General features: G+C 48.4%; 1 protein-coding gene across 5 annotated transcripts in view; it reads right to left on the bottom strand.

Moving 5' to 3' along the window:
- The window catches only part of lrp4 (low density lipoprotein receptor-related protein 4), a 495,226-nt gene that overhangs the window by 300,329 nt on the left and 178,556 nt on the right, over positions 1–16,341 (bottom strand). For all 5 annotated transcript variants that reach the window (XM_072466626.1, XM_072466628.1, XM_072466627.1 and 2 more), the window contains exon 2: positions 2,616–2,768. In XM_072466626.1, coding sequence (XP_072322727.1) covers positions 2,616–2,768 — 153 coding nt within the window. The remainder of the gene's footprint in view (positions 1–2,615; positions 2,769–16,341) is intronic.

Here is a 16,341-nt window from a genome sequence, read left to right as displayed (position 1 = left end):
GTTATCTGCCGGAGGGATGAAAAAATAACCTCATTCCAGTTGTGTCCAAGTCATCAAGAGGATCAATGTCCCCGTTACCCCTTGCCCATCCTGTTCAAACCTATCCAAGTGTTCACACGATGAAGGGTCATCCGGATGAACATAGAATTCCTACAATGCACAAGTAATCCATCTGACCCACCAAGTCTGCACCAACCCTCCGAAGGAGCACCCCCCCGCCTAGGCCCATTCCCCCCGCCCTATCCCTGTAACCCCGTAACCCCATCTAGCCTGCACATCCGCAGTCACGAAGGGCAATTTATCATGGCCAATCCACCGAACCTGCACATCTTTGGACAGTGGCAGGAGACCGGAGCACCCGGAGGAAACCCACGCAGACACGGGGAGAATGTGTAAACCCCGCGCAGTCACCCAAGGCTGGAATTGAACCTGGGTCCCCGGTGCTGTGAGGCCGCGTTGCTAACCGCTGTGCCACCGTGCCGCTCAGTGGAGGGGGTTTACTGGTGCATTTCTTGCAAGAGTTAGTTTTTAAAAAATATTTATTTGTGGGATCTGGGCATCACTGGCAAAAGGGCAGCATGGCGGCGCAGTGGTTAGCACTGCGGCCTCACGGCGCCGAGGTCCCAAGTTCAATCCCAGCTCTGGGTCACTGTCCGTGTGGAGTTTGCACATTCTCCCTGTGTCTGCGTGGGTTTCGCCCCCACAATCCAAAAATGTGCATGCTAGGTGGATTGGCCACACTAAATTGCCTCTTAATTGGAAAAAATGAATTGGGTACACTTTAAAAAAAAAATCACTGGCAAGGCCAACATTTGTTGCCCAACCTTAATTAGCCTGGAGAGCAATTAAGAGGTAATCACATAGCTATGGATCTGAAGTAGGCCAGACCAGGTAAGGACGGCAGATTTCCTTCCCTGAAGGACATTAATGAACCAGATGGGATTTTACAACAACCAAAGATAGTTTCACAGTCACCATTACGGAGATTAATTTTATATTCCAGATTACTTTATTATTTGTAATTAAATTTCCCCAGCTGCGGTAGTGGGAGTTGTACCCCCGTCCAGAGCATTAGCCTGGGCCTCTGGATTACTAGCCAAGCGGCATTGCAACTACACCACCGTCTCCCCCCCTTTCTGTGCGGGGCACAGGAAATTGAAAAGTACATCCAGAAATCTGTTCAAGCGCACCATGTTTAACGTTACTTGTCTTGATTCAGTAATGCAGCATGTTGGTGGAGGAGAGCCTGCCAGAATGAGAGTTCCAAACATGCTTTCCTAATAAATTCACATTCTGAGACGAGTCATTTGGGGTAACTCCGAGCACAAATCAATGGCCAGAAGGATGAAGAAGATCTCCGTGAATTTTCCAAGAAAACTCTCAAAATAATTCTGCCAAACTCTTTGATCAGTTGGAAGCCATGTAACTTTGGCCTATTTAGCTTTCTCTCAAGGCGAAAACCTTCTGCTTCCTCAGGCTTTGCTCCTGCAACCGTGCTCATCAGATTCTCAAGTGAAGACATGGCTCTTCAACAGCAAAGGAAGCACCAAGTATCTTCCCCTGATTCAGTAGCCGGAACCAAATGCGCATCATTGTTAGAACCTTATATTTCATCCCTGATCATTGCCTGCATCCTGGAATAGATAACCTTCCTCCTTGGGAATTTGATTGTTTTGAACCCTTTTCGCCCATTCTTCACCTCACATAAAAGTCTGAATTGTCTTGATCATCTTCTCCAATGGAGGACGTGACGACAGCTTTCAGATTTCAAGGCAGTAACCAATGGAAACATTTACTATTCTGCACTCATGCCAACTCGCATCTCCCTGAGCAGGTTTTCAACTCTTCCCAATTGTCTTCTTAGCTTTGCAGAATTTTTTACCATGGAGTGAAGTGCTCTCAGCTATCCTAAGTTCTTCTTTACCCTCGGGCAATCTTTTCAATATGCTTCCCAGGTTCCTGGTGTTTTTCCAGTGCCGCCTGACACTCTTTCCTGCAGGATTTGCGAAGCACAATTCTCTTTCTTATTGTACATTGATCATCTCGCCAATCCATTCGAGGTCACCGTTTTTTGCGGCTACTTTTGCTGGTCGTTGTTTAATACCTGCCTTTTACCCCTTTCAAGGAATTTCATAATCATCAATGGGTTTGATGTAGTTTCTCCCTCATACCTTCATATTCGGCACTTTTTAAAATTGCCTACCTGGGCGTTGGGTCCCCCACAGTGTTGAATCCCAAATCATACAAAACATAATCATGTCACAAGTCATGATCACAAAGAACTACCAAGCTGTCAATTTTGTGTGCCATCTTACCATCTCTGAGTTTACTCCCTTTATGGCATTCTTGGTGTATTGGGTATGATGCATTTACAAATTTAAATTCCAAAGCGTTCGATTATTTTTGATGATATAGAGCACGGTGTAATCAACATTCACAGGAAAATAGCTATCAAAAGAGTACATTACCAAACTAATAATTAAAGCATCAGAGAGACTGAAAAGGAGAAAGAGAGAGAGAGAGAAATCAACGGCTACAATAACTTTACCAAAACCACTGCAACAAGTTAACTCAACAGCACGATTGAACCCAAATGAGGTCTGAATGTTACTTACTGCAGCCATCTTCATCACTATGGTCTCCACAGTCATTGTCCCCATCACATTGCCACTGCGCAGGTATACAGGTACACTCTCCAAAGGCACTCACTGTGCATGTGAAATGATTCCTGCCACATGAACATTCCGTACTTCCCGATCCTGTCACACCTGCACAGACACAAAAATAATCCTCGTGAATGCAATGGAAGATCACCGAGAGATAGCGGGAGGCAGTGGACTCGTGGCATTGGTGCTCGACTAGTTAATTCAGGGAACCCCGAGCAATGCACTGGAGACCCCAACCCGAATCCCACCACGGCAGGCGGTGAAGTTTGAATTCAGTAAATGCCTGGGAATTAAAAGTCTCATCTGGTTCACTAATGTCCTTTAGGGAAGGAAATCTGTCATCCTTACCCCGGTCTGGCCTACATGTGATCCACAGCAATGGGGTTGATTGGCAATACATGCTGACCAGCCAGCGAAGCCCACAGCCCATGAACGCATTTTGAAAAAGATAGAAGGTCAAATACCAGAATCGCTCAGCGATACATTTATTATTAGGGTCTTCAGTGTACTGGATTAGAATTACAGCTTGGGTGGAGGATAAATGCCAAAACAGACTAGTTGATTTCAATAGTCTGTTTCCATTTTGTAATCTCTTTGAGATTCCAGGTAAGAATCAGCAGATGCTAGTTAAAAGATTAACCTTCCCATTATCAAAGAACGAGTATCAGAAACAGCAACCAACAGCAAGCATCAATAAACAAAACATGTAGCTTTATGCTAACATAATAAACCGCTTTGCAGGAAATTTCAAAGAGGTGAGTCCACTAATGCTCATTACAGTCATTTGAATCTTACATTATGGTTTTATTACAGTTCATTCTTGTACAGAAGAGGTAAAAAAATATGGGTTGGGTTTAAACGAGACATACTGCCGTCTAACTCCAGTATACCAGTCTGATGCCACCTTAAATTTATTTTGTCGTCTTGAAATAAGTCACAGGCCATTGCTCTGGAAGCTGGAAATTTTAACTGGTAGAAATATAATCCATGCGGCTGTAGCTGGGGTTGAGTTTTGCTGCTCTTCTCTTACCCAGCCTGAGTGAGGACGATTGGGCGAGACAAGGGCTTTGCAATCGCAGCAAACTTAAGTTCCCACGGAGTGGTAATTCGCCAGTGATTACCTCTCCGAGGAAGTTACAGGCCAACGTTTTGAGTCCAATGTGACTCTCCTTCGGACTCAAAATGTTAACTTGGTTTCTCTCTCCACAGATGTTGCCAGACTTGCTGAAGTTTCCCAGAACCTCCTGTTTTTATTCCCGATAGCGTCCCACCCTTGCAAAATGTTATGACGGAAAGTTGACATTTCAAGCAATTGCGAATTGCATTGTAGAAAGTAGTCGCAATGATAGCACAGAACCTTCATTGTAAAGGAAGAGGATTTTATACAGTAAATGCACTCCAGATTTCTTTAAAGCTGTTCATTACTTTGGATCTGCTACCGTTTAGAAAGAGTTTTCAACAGGAAATGAAATGGACATGGTCTTTAATCTCAAAAACGATCTTCTACAAATTGTGCTTTCACTGTGGGCAGTTACAGCTTTTAGAAAAAAGACAAAGATTTAACTTTTTTCCATTCACAAATTCCATGAGTTTCTGCCATTGCAACTGAGTTCTGTCCAAGTAGTCAACAGTAAAATTGAAAGACAGACACCAAAGGCACAACTTAATACTATATTGGAGTAAATTTACCAAACGGTGAAGAAAGATAAACATGGCTTGTTCCTGCTGTCAGCTATGATTTTTTACACAAATTCAACATGTCAGGATGAACTCTTTATAATTCAGTTTACACAGCTCATACCAATCTCATTGTACTCAGGATAGTAAGAGGTATTTATGAACAAGATGCTGAAATTGGTGAAAATATTGCACCAGCTGATTCTAGGGGCTGAAACATGACATATGGATGAATTCAGGGTCTCGAACCGGGCACCTGGATAAGTTCCGGGTCCCAAACCCATGCCTAAACTGCTTCAATTTGCAACGTGATTTCTCGATGCTATCGTCCAGTTGGTCGGAGGCGAGTACAGTTCCCAATGAGTGGCGACAAGCGCCTGCAGGTGCTAGGAGCTGCCTGGCCGACGTCAGCAGCAAAGGCAGGCGGCAGCCATGTTGGGGGCCTGTCACTATCTTGCTGGTTGGAGCAGGAAGCTCCTCGGAATTCTGGGAGGTCAAACATGGCAGGAAGGAGCCAAGGAGGGCAGATAAAGGTGCAGCACTTGTCCCATTGCTAGTTGGCCCCTTGAATTTGATTATGAAACAAATGCAAACAAACTTAGCCGAGCCCACAGTAAATGCTGCAACTGTGCACTAATATGTGCAAGACAGTACTGGCTCTCCAGGGTGTGATGTTCTTTGTGGTTGGTGTACTGTTCACAAAGACCACAACTAGCTTTTATATTAAACAAAGCTAAAGATATATTTACACTACTTAATTGGATTCGACATTTACTCCTATATAATAAACAGTTGGTAATAAACATACAATCTACACTCATATACTACTAATCTCTACACTAATACAGTAACTATGATCTGCTCTCACTCACACTACCTTTCTTACAGTCTGTCTTCTAGCCTTCTCCTCAACACTCTCTCCCAGAAGGCTTAGCATCGATGCTTTATATAGTTCTGCATCTAGTTCCGTCTAGTAGTTGATTTGGACATAACATTAACCTTACAGTTCTGTACGTTTATCATAATGTCACACAGGGGGAAAAATGGGCAACATATGCTGCCCTGCCCTTGTCAGTGACACCCACATTCCACAAATAAGTTTTTTTTAAAAGCCTAGCTGACGTAAATACAAATGAGTTACATCTAGCTTTCTGTGAAGCTGCAACACAAGCTGGGTAATGTCGTGGCAACCAATGCCATATAGACGTCTGAAACTTGGAAAGAGCCACGGTTGTCTGGTTGTCGCCTCCCTGATCTTCGTAAGAAGTCTTACAACACCAGGTTAAAGTCCAACAGGTTTGTTTCGAATCACTAGCTTTCGGAGCGCTGCTCCTTCCTCAGGTGAATGAGGAAGGAGCAGTGCTCCGAAAGCTAGTGATTCGAAACAAACCTGTTGGACTTTAACCTGGTGTTGTAAGACTTCTTACTGTGCTCACCCCAGTCCAACGCCGGCATCGCCACATCACGGCTACCCTTGATCTTCACCACCCGCTCGCCTCCCTGCTCCCCAAGCCACTTGTATATATCCCAATTCTTCCCTCCCCTTCCACATCGGGAAGCAGCAGTCTCCAATTACACTTCTTAGACATAGTTGTTGACTATCCAGCCATAAACATAACAACAGTCTCACCTACGTTTGATTCAGTAGAATTTTTACACGGCAGTTTGTAACAGGTTAAAGGAGTTCCGATTGTGCATCGTGTAATAGAATACTTGAAGTTTTGTAGCGTTTAGATGAATAGAAAATAGGTGCAGGAGTAGGCCATGTTAGAACTTCCCACTTGGAAAAAGATGACTCAGTTCCTCATTAAATTGGTTCAAAAGTCCGATGCTTGGATACGCTTAACTCCGACTTGGGATACCTGAATTGTTCCAATATCCGGACACAATATGAAACATCCAGGCAATTTCATCCAAGGACTGGGGAACCATGGTCTGTCATGAAGTTGCTCCGTTATAAATTAGTTAATCATTGTTTTGCTCAGCATTGGATTGAGTCACACAGGCCACAGAGATATGAGTCAATTCAGACCACCTCAGCGAGTACAGTAACTGAGGAACTAAGATTGAAATCTGTGTCCCTGCGTTAAAAAGGAGTAAGAATAAACCCAAAGGAGTGGTTGTGTGTGACTGTCAAGAGAGAGCAGGATCTGAATTGTTGATGACCCACTCACACTCCAGTGTCAGGATATCTGTTGTTGTTCGGCCCAGTCCCTGCGGTCAACACATTCCTCATCCATATCACTCTTAGGGGCTGGTTTAGCACACTGGGCTAAATCGCTGGCTTTGAAAGCAGACCAAGGCAGGCCAGCAGCACGGTTCGATTCCCGTGCCAACCTCCCCGAACAGGCGCCGGAATGTGGCGACTAGGGGCTTTTCACAGTAACTTCATGTGAAGCCTACTTGTGACAATAAGCGATTTTCATTTCATTACATCTCGAGCTGATTATTTCAATGCTGACCTCCGATTTTCCATCCTCCCTGAATTGGACCTCATTGAAAACTTCGCAGTCTGAAGCCTACTTATCACCAAAGTCTCGGGCAGCCATCACTGCTGTGCGCACTGACCTGCACTGGCCCCCAGTCTGGCATGGACTCAACTTGAAAATGTTCATCCTCATTTTTAAATCCTTCCGTGGCATCGCTTTTCCCTCTCTCTCTGTAAACCCATTCAGACCAACAACCCTTGGAGATAGTGCGGCAGGGCGGCAAAGTGGTCGCCACTGCTGCCTCACAGTGCCAGGGACCAGGGGTCGATTTCAATCTTGGGTGACGGTCTGTGTGGAGTTTGCACTTTCTCCCCGGGTCTGCGTGGGTTTCCTCCGAGTGCACTGGTTTCCTCCCACAATCCAAAGATATGCAGACTAGGTGGATTGGCCATGCAAAATTGCCCGTCAGTGTCCAAAGATTGGGTGCGGTTCCAGGGATAAGGTGGGGGATTGGGACTAGGTAGCGTACTCTTTCAAAGGATCAGTGCAGACTTGATGGCCCGAATGGCCTCCTTCTGCACTGTAGGGATTCTTTGATTCCATCTCCGCTTTCCTCCAATGCTTTCTTTTAATATAAATTTAGAGTACCCAATTCATTTTTCCAATTAAGGGACAATTTAGCTTGGCCAATCCACCTGCCCTGCACACCTTTGGGTTGTGGGGGCGAAACCCTCGCAAACACGGGGAGAATGTGCAAACTCCACACGGACAGTGACCCAGAGCCGGGATCGAACCTGGGACCTCGGCGCCGTGAGGCAGCAATGCTAACCACTGCGCCACCGTGCTTTCCTCCAATGCTGATCTCTTACATTTTAATTGCTCTACCCGTGGGCATCTGTGTCCTAAGCTCTGCAATCCAACCCTTAAGCCTCTCGTCCTTTAAGATGTCTTTAAAATCTAGCTACCTGTGCAACGATTTCCTTATGGCAAAATATTTTTGATTATTCTCCCGTGAAGTGTGTTGGGTCGTTTTAGTGCATTAAGTATACTCTATGAATGCAAGTTGTTGTAACTGCATTGGTGCCTTCAGAAGAGGAAAACAAAACAACTGAAACATCCTCAAACACAGCACTTGCATTAATGTGGCACAGTACTCAAGTCCTTAAATTCCCTTGGCACTCAATTCGTTCCTTTTCAACTTTGGCCAGTGTTTTTACATTAAAACGATATCCTGAACAACCACTAAAATTAATAGTTTACTTCCTGCACATATTGTGCTGATGGGGTTTATGGGGCAGGAAGCATTAAATCTAGTGCTGATTTTCCTCTTTAACTGAGATCACTTGAAGAATAATCAAAAGTACATTTATGTACCTGAACTGTTACTTCAGTTGTCACAAATGCCAGGACTTCAGGGAGAACAATGTTGGGATGATCCTTCATCATCCCAACATTGACTCAAAGAGTAATCCAAGGAAATGGGAGGCATTCCATTTCTCGTGATATCGGAGTTAGAACTGAGGCCGCAGCGCACCAGCAAATAATATTGCTGCGAATGAAATAAGAAAATAGTCGCGTAACATTAAACAGCAAGGCAAAGAACTCAAACAAGGATACATTGCCATCACCACTTTTTAAATGATTGCCAAAACAGTCTCATGTAGCAGAAAACATGGGCAGCGTGGTAGCACAGTGGTCAGCACAGTTGCTTCACAGCTCCAGGGGCCCAGGTTCGATTCCCGGCTTGGGTCACTGTCTGTGCGGAGTCTGCACGTTCTCCCCGTGTCTGCGTGGGTTTCCTCCGGGTGCTCCGGTTTCCTCCCACAGTCCAAAGATGTGCAAGTTAGGTGGATTGGCCATGAGAAATTGCCATTCGTGACCAAAAAAGGTTAGCTGGGGTTACTGCGATATGGTGGAGGCGTGGGCTTGGGTAGGGTGCTCTTTCCAAGAGCCGGTGCAGACTCGTAGAGCCGAATGGCCTCCTTCTGCACTGTAAATTCTATAATTCTATGAAATCCATATACTTGCAACTCCAGTTCTTAAATCAACCCACACAAATCACTGCTAGGGTGGTCACATTTAATTAACAGCTTAATCACGGGCTTATTTGGTGGAAGATTATAAACTTGGTGACTAAACGGCCAAATGGTTTACATAGCAGTTGCCCAGCAAGTTGTGACAGGTTAGTCCAGGTGAGAATAGCTCCTCTCTCTCTTAACCTCTGCAGATCTATGCTGATAATTCTGTATCTCACCTAAGCTATGATTCCTCATGCTGAACATACCAAGCAGATGAATTAGCTAAAAACTGTAGGCATTATTTAACAGGTTTACCATTTATAACAGCACATCAAGAAAAATGCTGCTGAAAACCTGCAAAAGTACAACCCCCCCCGCCCCTCCCCGCTGCGATGCAGTTGTAACAGTCCGCCCCATATTATAACATTTTCCAATCTACCAGTTTGGCAGGAAATGAACTCGTTAAAACATGTCAGATGGTTTTTTACAATCCGGAAACACCTGAGAGCACTCAACCGCTTACATCCGTGAATTACAGTAAAAACCAAGGGTGCATCGTGGCCATTTGTGGCAAGAAAGCGTGGCAAGATGTGAGCTCGAGGACCATTTAACTTCTCACATTGTCTTTCCATTTAACTTTGGAATGACGAAACCAAACGACAGATTTCTCTTCGAACGCTTTCAGTGTTGCCCATAAACAACTCACTCTTCATTTCCATCAACGACATCCCTTTCCCTTCCCGATTTCCCATCCCGGGAGATGGAATGCTCTAACATTTTGTAACTCATCTGCAGAGGGCAAGCCACATCCAAGACGGCAATGAAAATAACATTCAAACCCAAACATTGCATGGAACTCCAACATTTCAACTCTCAACCCAACATGGAGCCCATGGTGTCTAATAGTGTTGAAAAGCAAACTTTAATTTTGGTTGGGAAAGCTGCAATCCAAATGTAGTTACACTTAAATTTATTTCTGTCTTTTTTTATATGAATGGAATTTGTATTCTTGACACATTTTTGTTTAGTTAAATGCATCTGAAAACTTCAGCAAAAACACCCTTCAGGAACAACTTCAAAATGACCACAATTTGAAGCTTACGGAGAAGATTGGCTTAAGCAAAACTTCTCAGTGAAGGGCGAACAGAACTTTATAGGTTAAAGTCCGCAGAAGAAATGAACAATGAAGACCGCAATGCGGTGGTTAAATTCTAATAAAAGTCTACAATGCATGAAGCAGGTTCCTGCAGCTTCCAGCTACACTGGAGCAAAAATGAACACAACGGGATACTTACGGGAGCCAGCTGCAGCTTTAACATTTCAATTGAGCATTACAGGAATAATCATTTGTTACAAAAATAACGCTACTGTAATTTTCTTCGCTGTTCTTTGACTTTTTCAAACTATCATGTTGCATTTAATTTACTATTGACGTATTTCAGTTTTAGGGTTAGAAGAGATGGCAAAGGCTAATAGAGTTCCAGGCAGTCAACAGTCTACCAGTGACAAATAACTGGCAACTACTGAGCAAGCAACTATTCCTCTAAAGAAGTGTTTACAATGATATTAAAGAGCTCCCCCAATGTTTTTTGTGTAAAGCGTAATATGAAGCCATTCAATGGGAAGGTCCACTGATTGATTTTCCCATCTGTATTAACTTATCAAGTTAATGGTGCTGTAGTAACTGGGACCTTCCAATTGGCTGAAAAATAAAAAAATTGTCTGAAAAGACAGCAGAAACACTTTAGGGGAGTGTTTTTCAAACTTTATTTCCAGGGACCCGTTTTTACCAACCAGCCAAACTTCGGGAGCCACGCGGCCGACCTTCGCGGCCCACGCCGGTTGAACTTCACGACCCACCATTTACTCTTACCTTGGTTGCTGCTGACAAAATGGAGGAAATGATTTTGGTTCCCTTCGGCCCTCGTACACACTCCTCCTATTGGAACCTGTTGGATGAAGGTGAAGCCTTCCGGTGTCGAAAAGTATGGAGTCTCCATTTGTCCAAAGTTAAGCTCCACAGCACAATTGTGGCACAGAACATGCGGAAATAAGGCTCTGACAGTGAGACAGTCTTTTCCCAATCTTAAACGCGACACCCAGACCCTGATCATTCTTGGAGTAAGAGACTTCCACTTCATCCGCATCAAAGTTCAGAAAGCAACCAATCACATCATTCTCCCCAAACTTTTTGCAGCCGGCTTTTAACAATGCTGGCTGCGAGCGGCCTTGAAAAAGGCTGTGACTATATTTTTAAAAATGCGGCCGCACTGCTCATGCGTGCCCGGTCATCGGTGCGAGTGCACAAAACTCTGCTCATGCGCACCGATGAGTGGGCACGCATGCGCAGTGCGGCACCATTTTTTAAAATATCGTCACAGCCTTTTTGAAGGCCGCTCGCAGCCAGCATTGTTAAAAGCCGGCTTCTGCGGCTGTTGCGTGTGAATTTGCGCGATCGGGAGCGTCGCGACGGACGGCTCCGCGACTCTCCCGACACCCGCCCGCGACCCACCAGCGCCATCGACGTTGAAAATGCCTGCTTTAGTGGACAACCTCAAAGCATCCCTAAAGAGGTCAAAGGTCCCACAAACCCACGGGCGTCCCTGAGTTGTGACTGATTAAAATGGAGAAGATTCATTTGGGAAGGCAAAGAATATACAAATTGACTTCACCAGGAATGTGGAGAGGCGAAGTTGAGAGGTGTCGGTGGGAGTGCGCAAACCTCCACCCACCCAACCCGCTGAGCACCACTTGGTCCCACATGTGGCAAGAGTCTGGCGATCACGCATTGGGCTTATCAGACTTCTCAGAGCCCATCGACCCAGAGTGCAATCATGTCACCCTTGATCCCGAGGGGCTTCCCAAGGTGAAGGCTTGCAGCACACTGTTAGACCAATCCAGGCACTTTCTCGGCAACTTGCACAAGGCACTGCTGTGCACAATGAATGGACCTTGTTTCACTGATATTTAATTGGTGCTCTAGGTAACATTACCAGTGCCATCGACCAATGACTACACAGGACAGCCCCTTTCTCCTGAAAACTACTCAGGCACTTGCTGGCCTAAAATAAAACAAGAATACCCGCGGAATGGGAGATAGTTTCCATTGTAGAGTTCTGCTGGTTGCAAATATGCTGAAAAATCGACAGAGTGGAACGCGTTTCCTCCTGACACAGGTGCAGGCCTTGATCAAAAGGTATGAACACGTGGTTATAATTAATGGTTGTCTGAACCTTAAGGAGCCCTTCCACTGTACAATTATGGTGGTCTGATACATTACTGCCACGGGAAGCTGATGAAATCATTAACTGTACAGAACAACGCATCACTGAGACTGTCTCAGACTTTCTTTCCTGCCTGACAGATGCTGCCAGTGTCGACCTGATCCCGTGCCAGAGAATTGTGAGCATAATGGCCACTGGCAGAGTAGCCTGCCTGTGGTGGTGAGTAGGCCGCCTGTGGTGGTGGTGGTGGTGAGTAGGCCGCCTGATGCACTATCAATTACGACGATTGAGAGTAGAGAGTAATCAAGGCTTTATGACAAAGAGATGTGTGGCCTCCTACAGCTGCTGCCGAAATGGCTGCCGTTCGGAGAGCGCACACATTCATACTCCGCCTACTGGGCGGAGCCAGCAGGCAGGGATCTACCCCGTACCTATAGTACAGGGGCCTTATCGTAATACCCTCGCATGCAGTGCGGTATATACAATATAATACAACAGTGGTGACTACCACATTCACCCCGTTAAAAATGAGTCCAGCGGGGGTGGTGGAAAACTATTTACATACAGGTTGTCATTAAGATTTCAGAGAAGGTTATAAATTTAGACGGAGGAGTGCCTTGATCCATCGTAGAGAGCGCCGCAGTGCTGGTGGCGAGTCAGGCGTCGGATCGGTCATCAGTGACTCCGGGAGCGTGTCGACATCCTCTTCATCCCCGGGTTGGACCAAGGGGAGGACAGATTGTCCTGGAGCGGGGGCTGTGGTGGGGTGCGCTGGGGGAAGGGAGGATGGCGCTGGGGCAGAGGGGGGGTGTGGGGACCCAGCTGGTGCAAGGTCCCTGAGGGAGACTGTGTCTTGGCGGCCGTGGGGGTACGTTACGTAGGCGTACTGCGGGTTTGCGTGGAGTAGCTATACCCTCTCAACGAACGGGACCGCCTTGTGGAGCCGCACGTGCTTGCGGAGGAGAACGGGTCCTGGAGCTGTCAGCCACGTTGGGAGTGAAACCCCGGAGGTGGACTTCCTGGGGAAGGCAAAGAGACGTTCATGGGGGGTTTCGTTAGTCGCCGTGCACAGGAGCGACTGAATGGAGTGGAGGGCGTTGAGGAGAATCTCCTGCCAGCGGGATTCCAGGAGATTTCTGGACAGTAGGGCCAGCTGGACGGCCTTCCAGACCGTCCCATTCTCCCGCTCCGCCTGCCCGTTTCCCCGGGGGTTGTAGCTGGTCGTCCTGCTCGAGGCAATGCCCCTGTTGAGCAGGTACTGGCGCAGCTCATCGTTCATGAATGAGGATCCCCAGTCGCTGTGGACGTAAGCGGGGAAACCGAACAGAGCAAAGATGGTGTTGAGGGCCTTGATGACGGTGGCAGACGTCATATCGGGGCATGGGATGGCGAAGGGGAATCTGGAATATTCGTCGACCACATTGAGAAAATACGTGTTGCGGTTGGTGGAGGGGAGGGGCCCTTTGAAGTCCACGCTGAGGCGTTCAAAGGGGCGGGAGGCCGTCACCAGGCGCGCACAGTCTGGCCGGTAGAAGTGCAGTTCACACTCCACGCAGACCTGGCAGTCTCTGGTGACAGCCCTGACTTCCTCGATGGAGTAGGGCAGATTGTGGGCCTTAATGAAGTGAGAAAAGCGGGTGACCCCTGGGTGACAGAGGTTGTCGTGCAGGGTCCGGAGTCGGTCCACTTGTGCGCTGGCACATGTACCTCGGGACAGGGCATCGGGGGGCTCGTTGAGCTTACCGGGGCGATACAAAATCTCATAATTAAAGGTGGAAAGATTGATCCTCCACCTCCAGATCTTATCATTTTTGATCTTACCCCGCTGTGTGTTGTTAAACATGAAGGCAACCGACCGTTGGTCTGTGAGGAGAGTGAATCTCCTGCCGGCCAGGTAATACCTCCAGTGCCGCACAGCTTCAACGATAGCTTGGGCCTCCTTTTCGATGGAGGAGTGCAGAATTTCGGAGGCATGGAGGGTGCGGGAAAAGAATGCCACGGGCCTGCCTGGTTGAGGGTGGCAGCTAGAGCGATGTCTGATGCATCGCTCTCGACTTGGAAGGGGGGCGTCTCGTCGACTGTGTGCATCGCGGCCTTGGCGATGTCGGCCTTGATACAGTTGAAGGCCTGGTGAGCCTCGGCCGTCAGTGGGAAACCGGTGGAGTGGATGAGTGGACGGGCCTTGTCCGCATAGTTAGGGACCCATTGGGCGTAATAGGAAAAGAACCCCAGGCATCCTTTGAGGGCCTTGGAGCAGTGGGGAAGGGGGAGATCCATGATGGGGTCGGGCCCCAGAACTCCTTTCTGAACCACATAGCCAAGGATGGCTAATCGGTTTGTGCTGAACACACAGAAATTTGAAGAGGTTAGCGTCGTGGTCCTGCTGGTCATGGCTGCAGATGGTGACGTTATCTAGGTACGGGAAAGTAGCCCGCAGTCCGTACTGGTCAACCATTCGGTCCATCTCCCGTTGGAAGGCCGAGACCCCGTTAGTGACGCCGAAGGGAACCCTAAGGAAGTGGTAAAGGCGGCCGTCTGCTTCAAACGCGGTGTACGGGCGGTCCGCCTTGCGAATGGGGAGCTGGTGGTAGGCAGATTTCAGATCCACTGTGGGGAAGACCTGGTACTGTGCAATCTGATTGACCATATCAGATATGCGTGGGAGGGGATACGCGTCGAGCTGCGTGTACCGATTGATGGTCTGACTGTAGTTAATGACCATCCTGTTTTTCTCCCCCGTTTTCACCACTACCACTTGGGCTCTCCAGGGGCTGTTTCTGGCCTCGATGATACCTTCCCGCAACAGCCGTTGGACCTCAGACCTGATGAAGGTCCTGTCCTGGGCACTGTACCTTCTGCTCCTGGTGGCAACGGGTTTGCAATCCGGGGTGAGGTTTGCAAACAGAGAAGGCGGGTCGACCTTAGGGGTCGTGAGGCTGCATACAGTGAGGGGTGGTAGGGGCCCGCCAAATTTCAGGGTTAGGCTCTGGAGGTTGCACTGGAAGTCCAGGCCGAGTAGCAAGGCAGCGCAGAGGTTGGGGAGGACGTAGAGCCGGAAGCCGCTGAACTCTACGCCCTGGATGGTGAGGGTGGCGATGCAGTACCTCCGGATCGCCACGGAGTGGGATCTGGAGCCCAGGGAGATTCTTTGGTTAATGGGGTATACCGCGAGGGAGTAGCGCCTTACCGTATCGGGGTGGATGAAGCTCTCAGTGCTCCCGGAATCTAGAAGGCAGGATATCTCATGCCCGCCGACCTTCACCTTTGTCGATGCGGTCGCGAGGTTGTGCGATCGGGACTGATCGATCGTGACGGAGGCGAGATGCGGCTGGTCGGCGGCGGTTGTAGGTGATAAGCAGCCCGATGAGGTGCCCGACGGGCAGGGGTCCTGAGGCGGGGAAGATGGCGGCGCCCACGGGCCGCACGTGTCCTGGGGCAGGCAAGATGGCGGCGCCCCCGGGCCGTAGGTGTTGTGAGGGGAGCAAGATGGCGGTGCCCACGGGCCGCACGTGGTCTGAGGAGAGGAAGGTGGCGGCGCCCACTGGCCGCATACGGGGGGTGCAGGGACAATAGCGGCGATCCAGCGCGCCTGGCACACTGCAGCGAAATGTCCTTTCTTGCCGCAGGCCTTGCAGAGCGCGCTCCGCGCCGGGCAACGCTGCCGGGGGTGTTTTGTCTGTCCGCAGAAGTAGCACTTGGGTCCCCCGGATTTGCTTGGCTGCTGCGCGGTGCAGGAGTGGAGTTGGCTGGGGGCGGTCGCTGATGGGGTCCATGATGCCCAGGAGGGGTGGGCCTTGCGGTCGGGGGCATACGTCTAAACATTTTTGGCGTTGTCTGCTTGAGGATGCAGCTGCAGGCGATCCGGCTTGAGGCGGAGATCCAGCTTTGTAAAATCTCTGTGTAATAAATTGATGCACTGTCAATTACGACGAGACGAGAGTAGAGAGCAATCGAGGCTTTATTACACAGAGATGTGTGGCCTCCTACAGCTGCTGCCGAAATGGCTGCCGTTCGGAGAGCACACACATTTATACTCTGCCTACTGGGCGGAGCCAGCAGGCAGGGATCTACGCCCGTACCTGTAGTACAGGGGCCTTACCGTAATACCCTCGTGTGCAGTGCAGTATATACAATATAATACAACAGTGGTGACTACAACACCGCCTGTGGTGGTGGTGGTGAGTAGGCCGCCTGTGGTGGTGGTGGTGAGTAAGCCACCTGTAGTGAGGTGGTGGTGAGGAGGCCGTCTGTGGTGGTGGTGAGTAAGCCACCTGTGGTGGTGGTGGTGATGAGGAGGCCGCCCGTGGTGAGGAGGCCGCCTGTGTGA

The sequence above is a fragment of the Scyliorhinus torazame genome, chromosome 10 (assembly GCF_047496885.1).
Source record: "Scyliorhinus torazame isolate Kashiwa2021f chromosome 10, sScyTor2.1, whole genome shotgun sequence".
Classification (NCBI taxonomy): Eukaryota; Metazoa; Chordata; class Chondrichthyes; order Carcharhiniformes; family Scyliorhinidae; genus Scyliorhinus; species Scyliorhinus torazame.
This window is presented reverse-complemented; position numbering and strand designations above follow the sequence as displayed.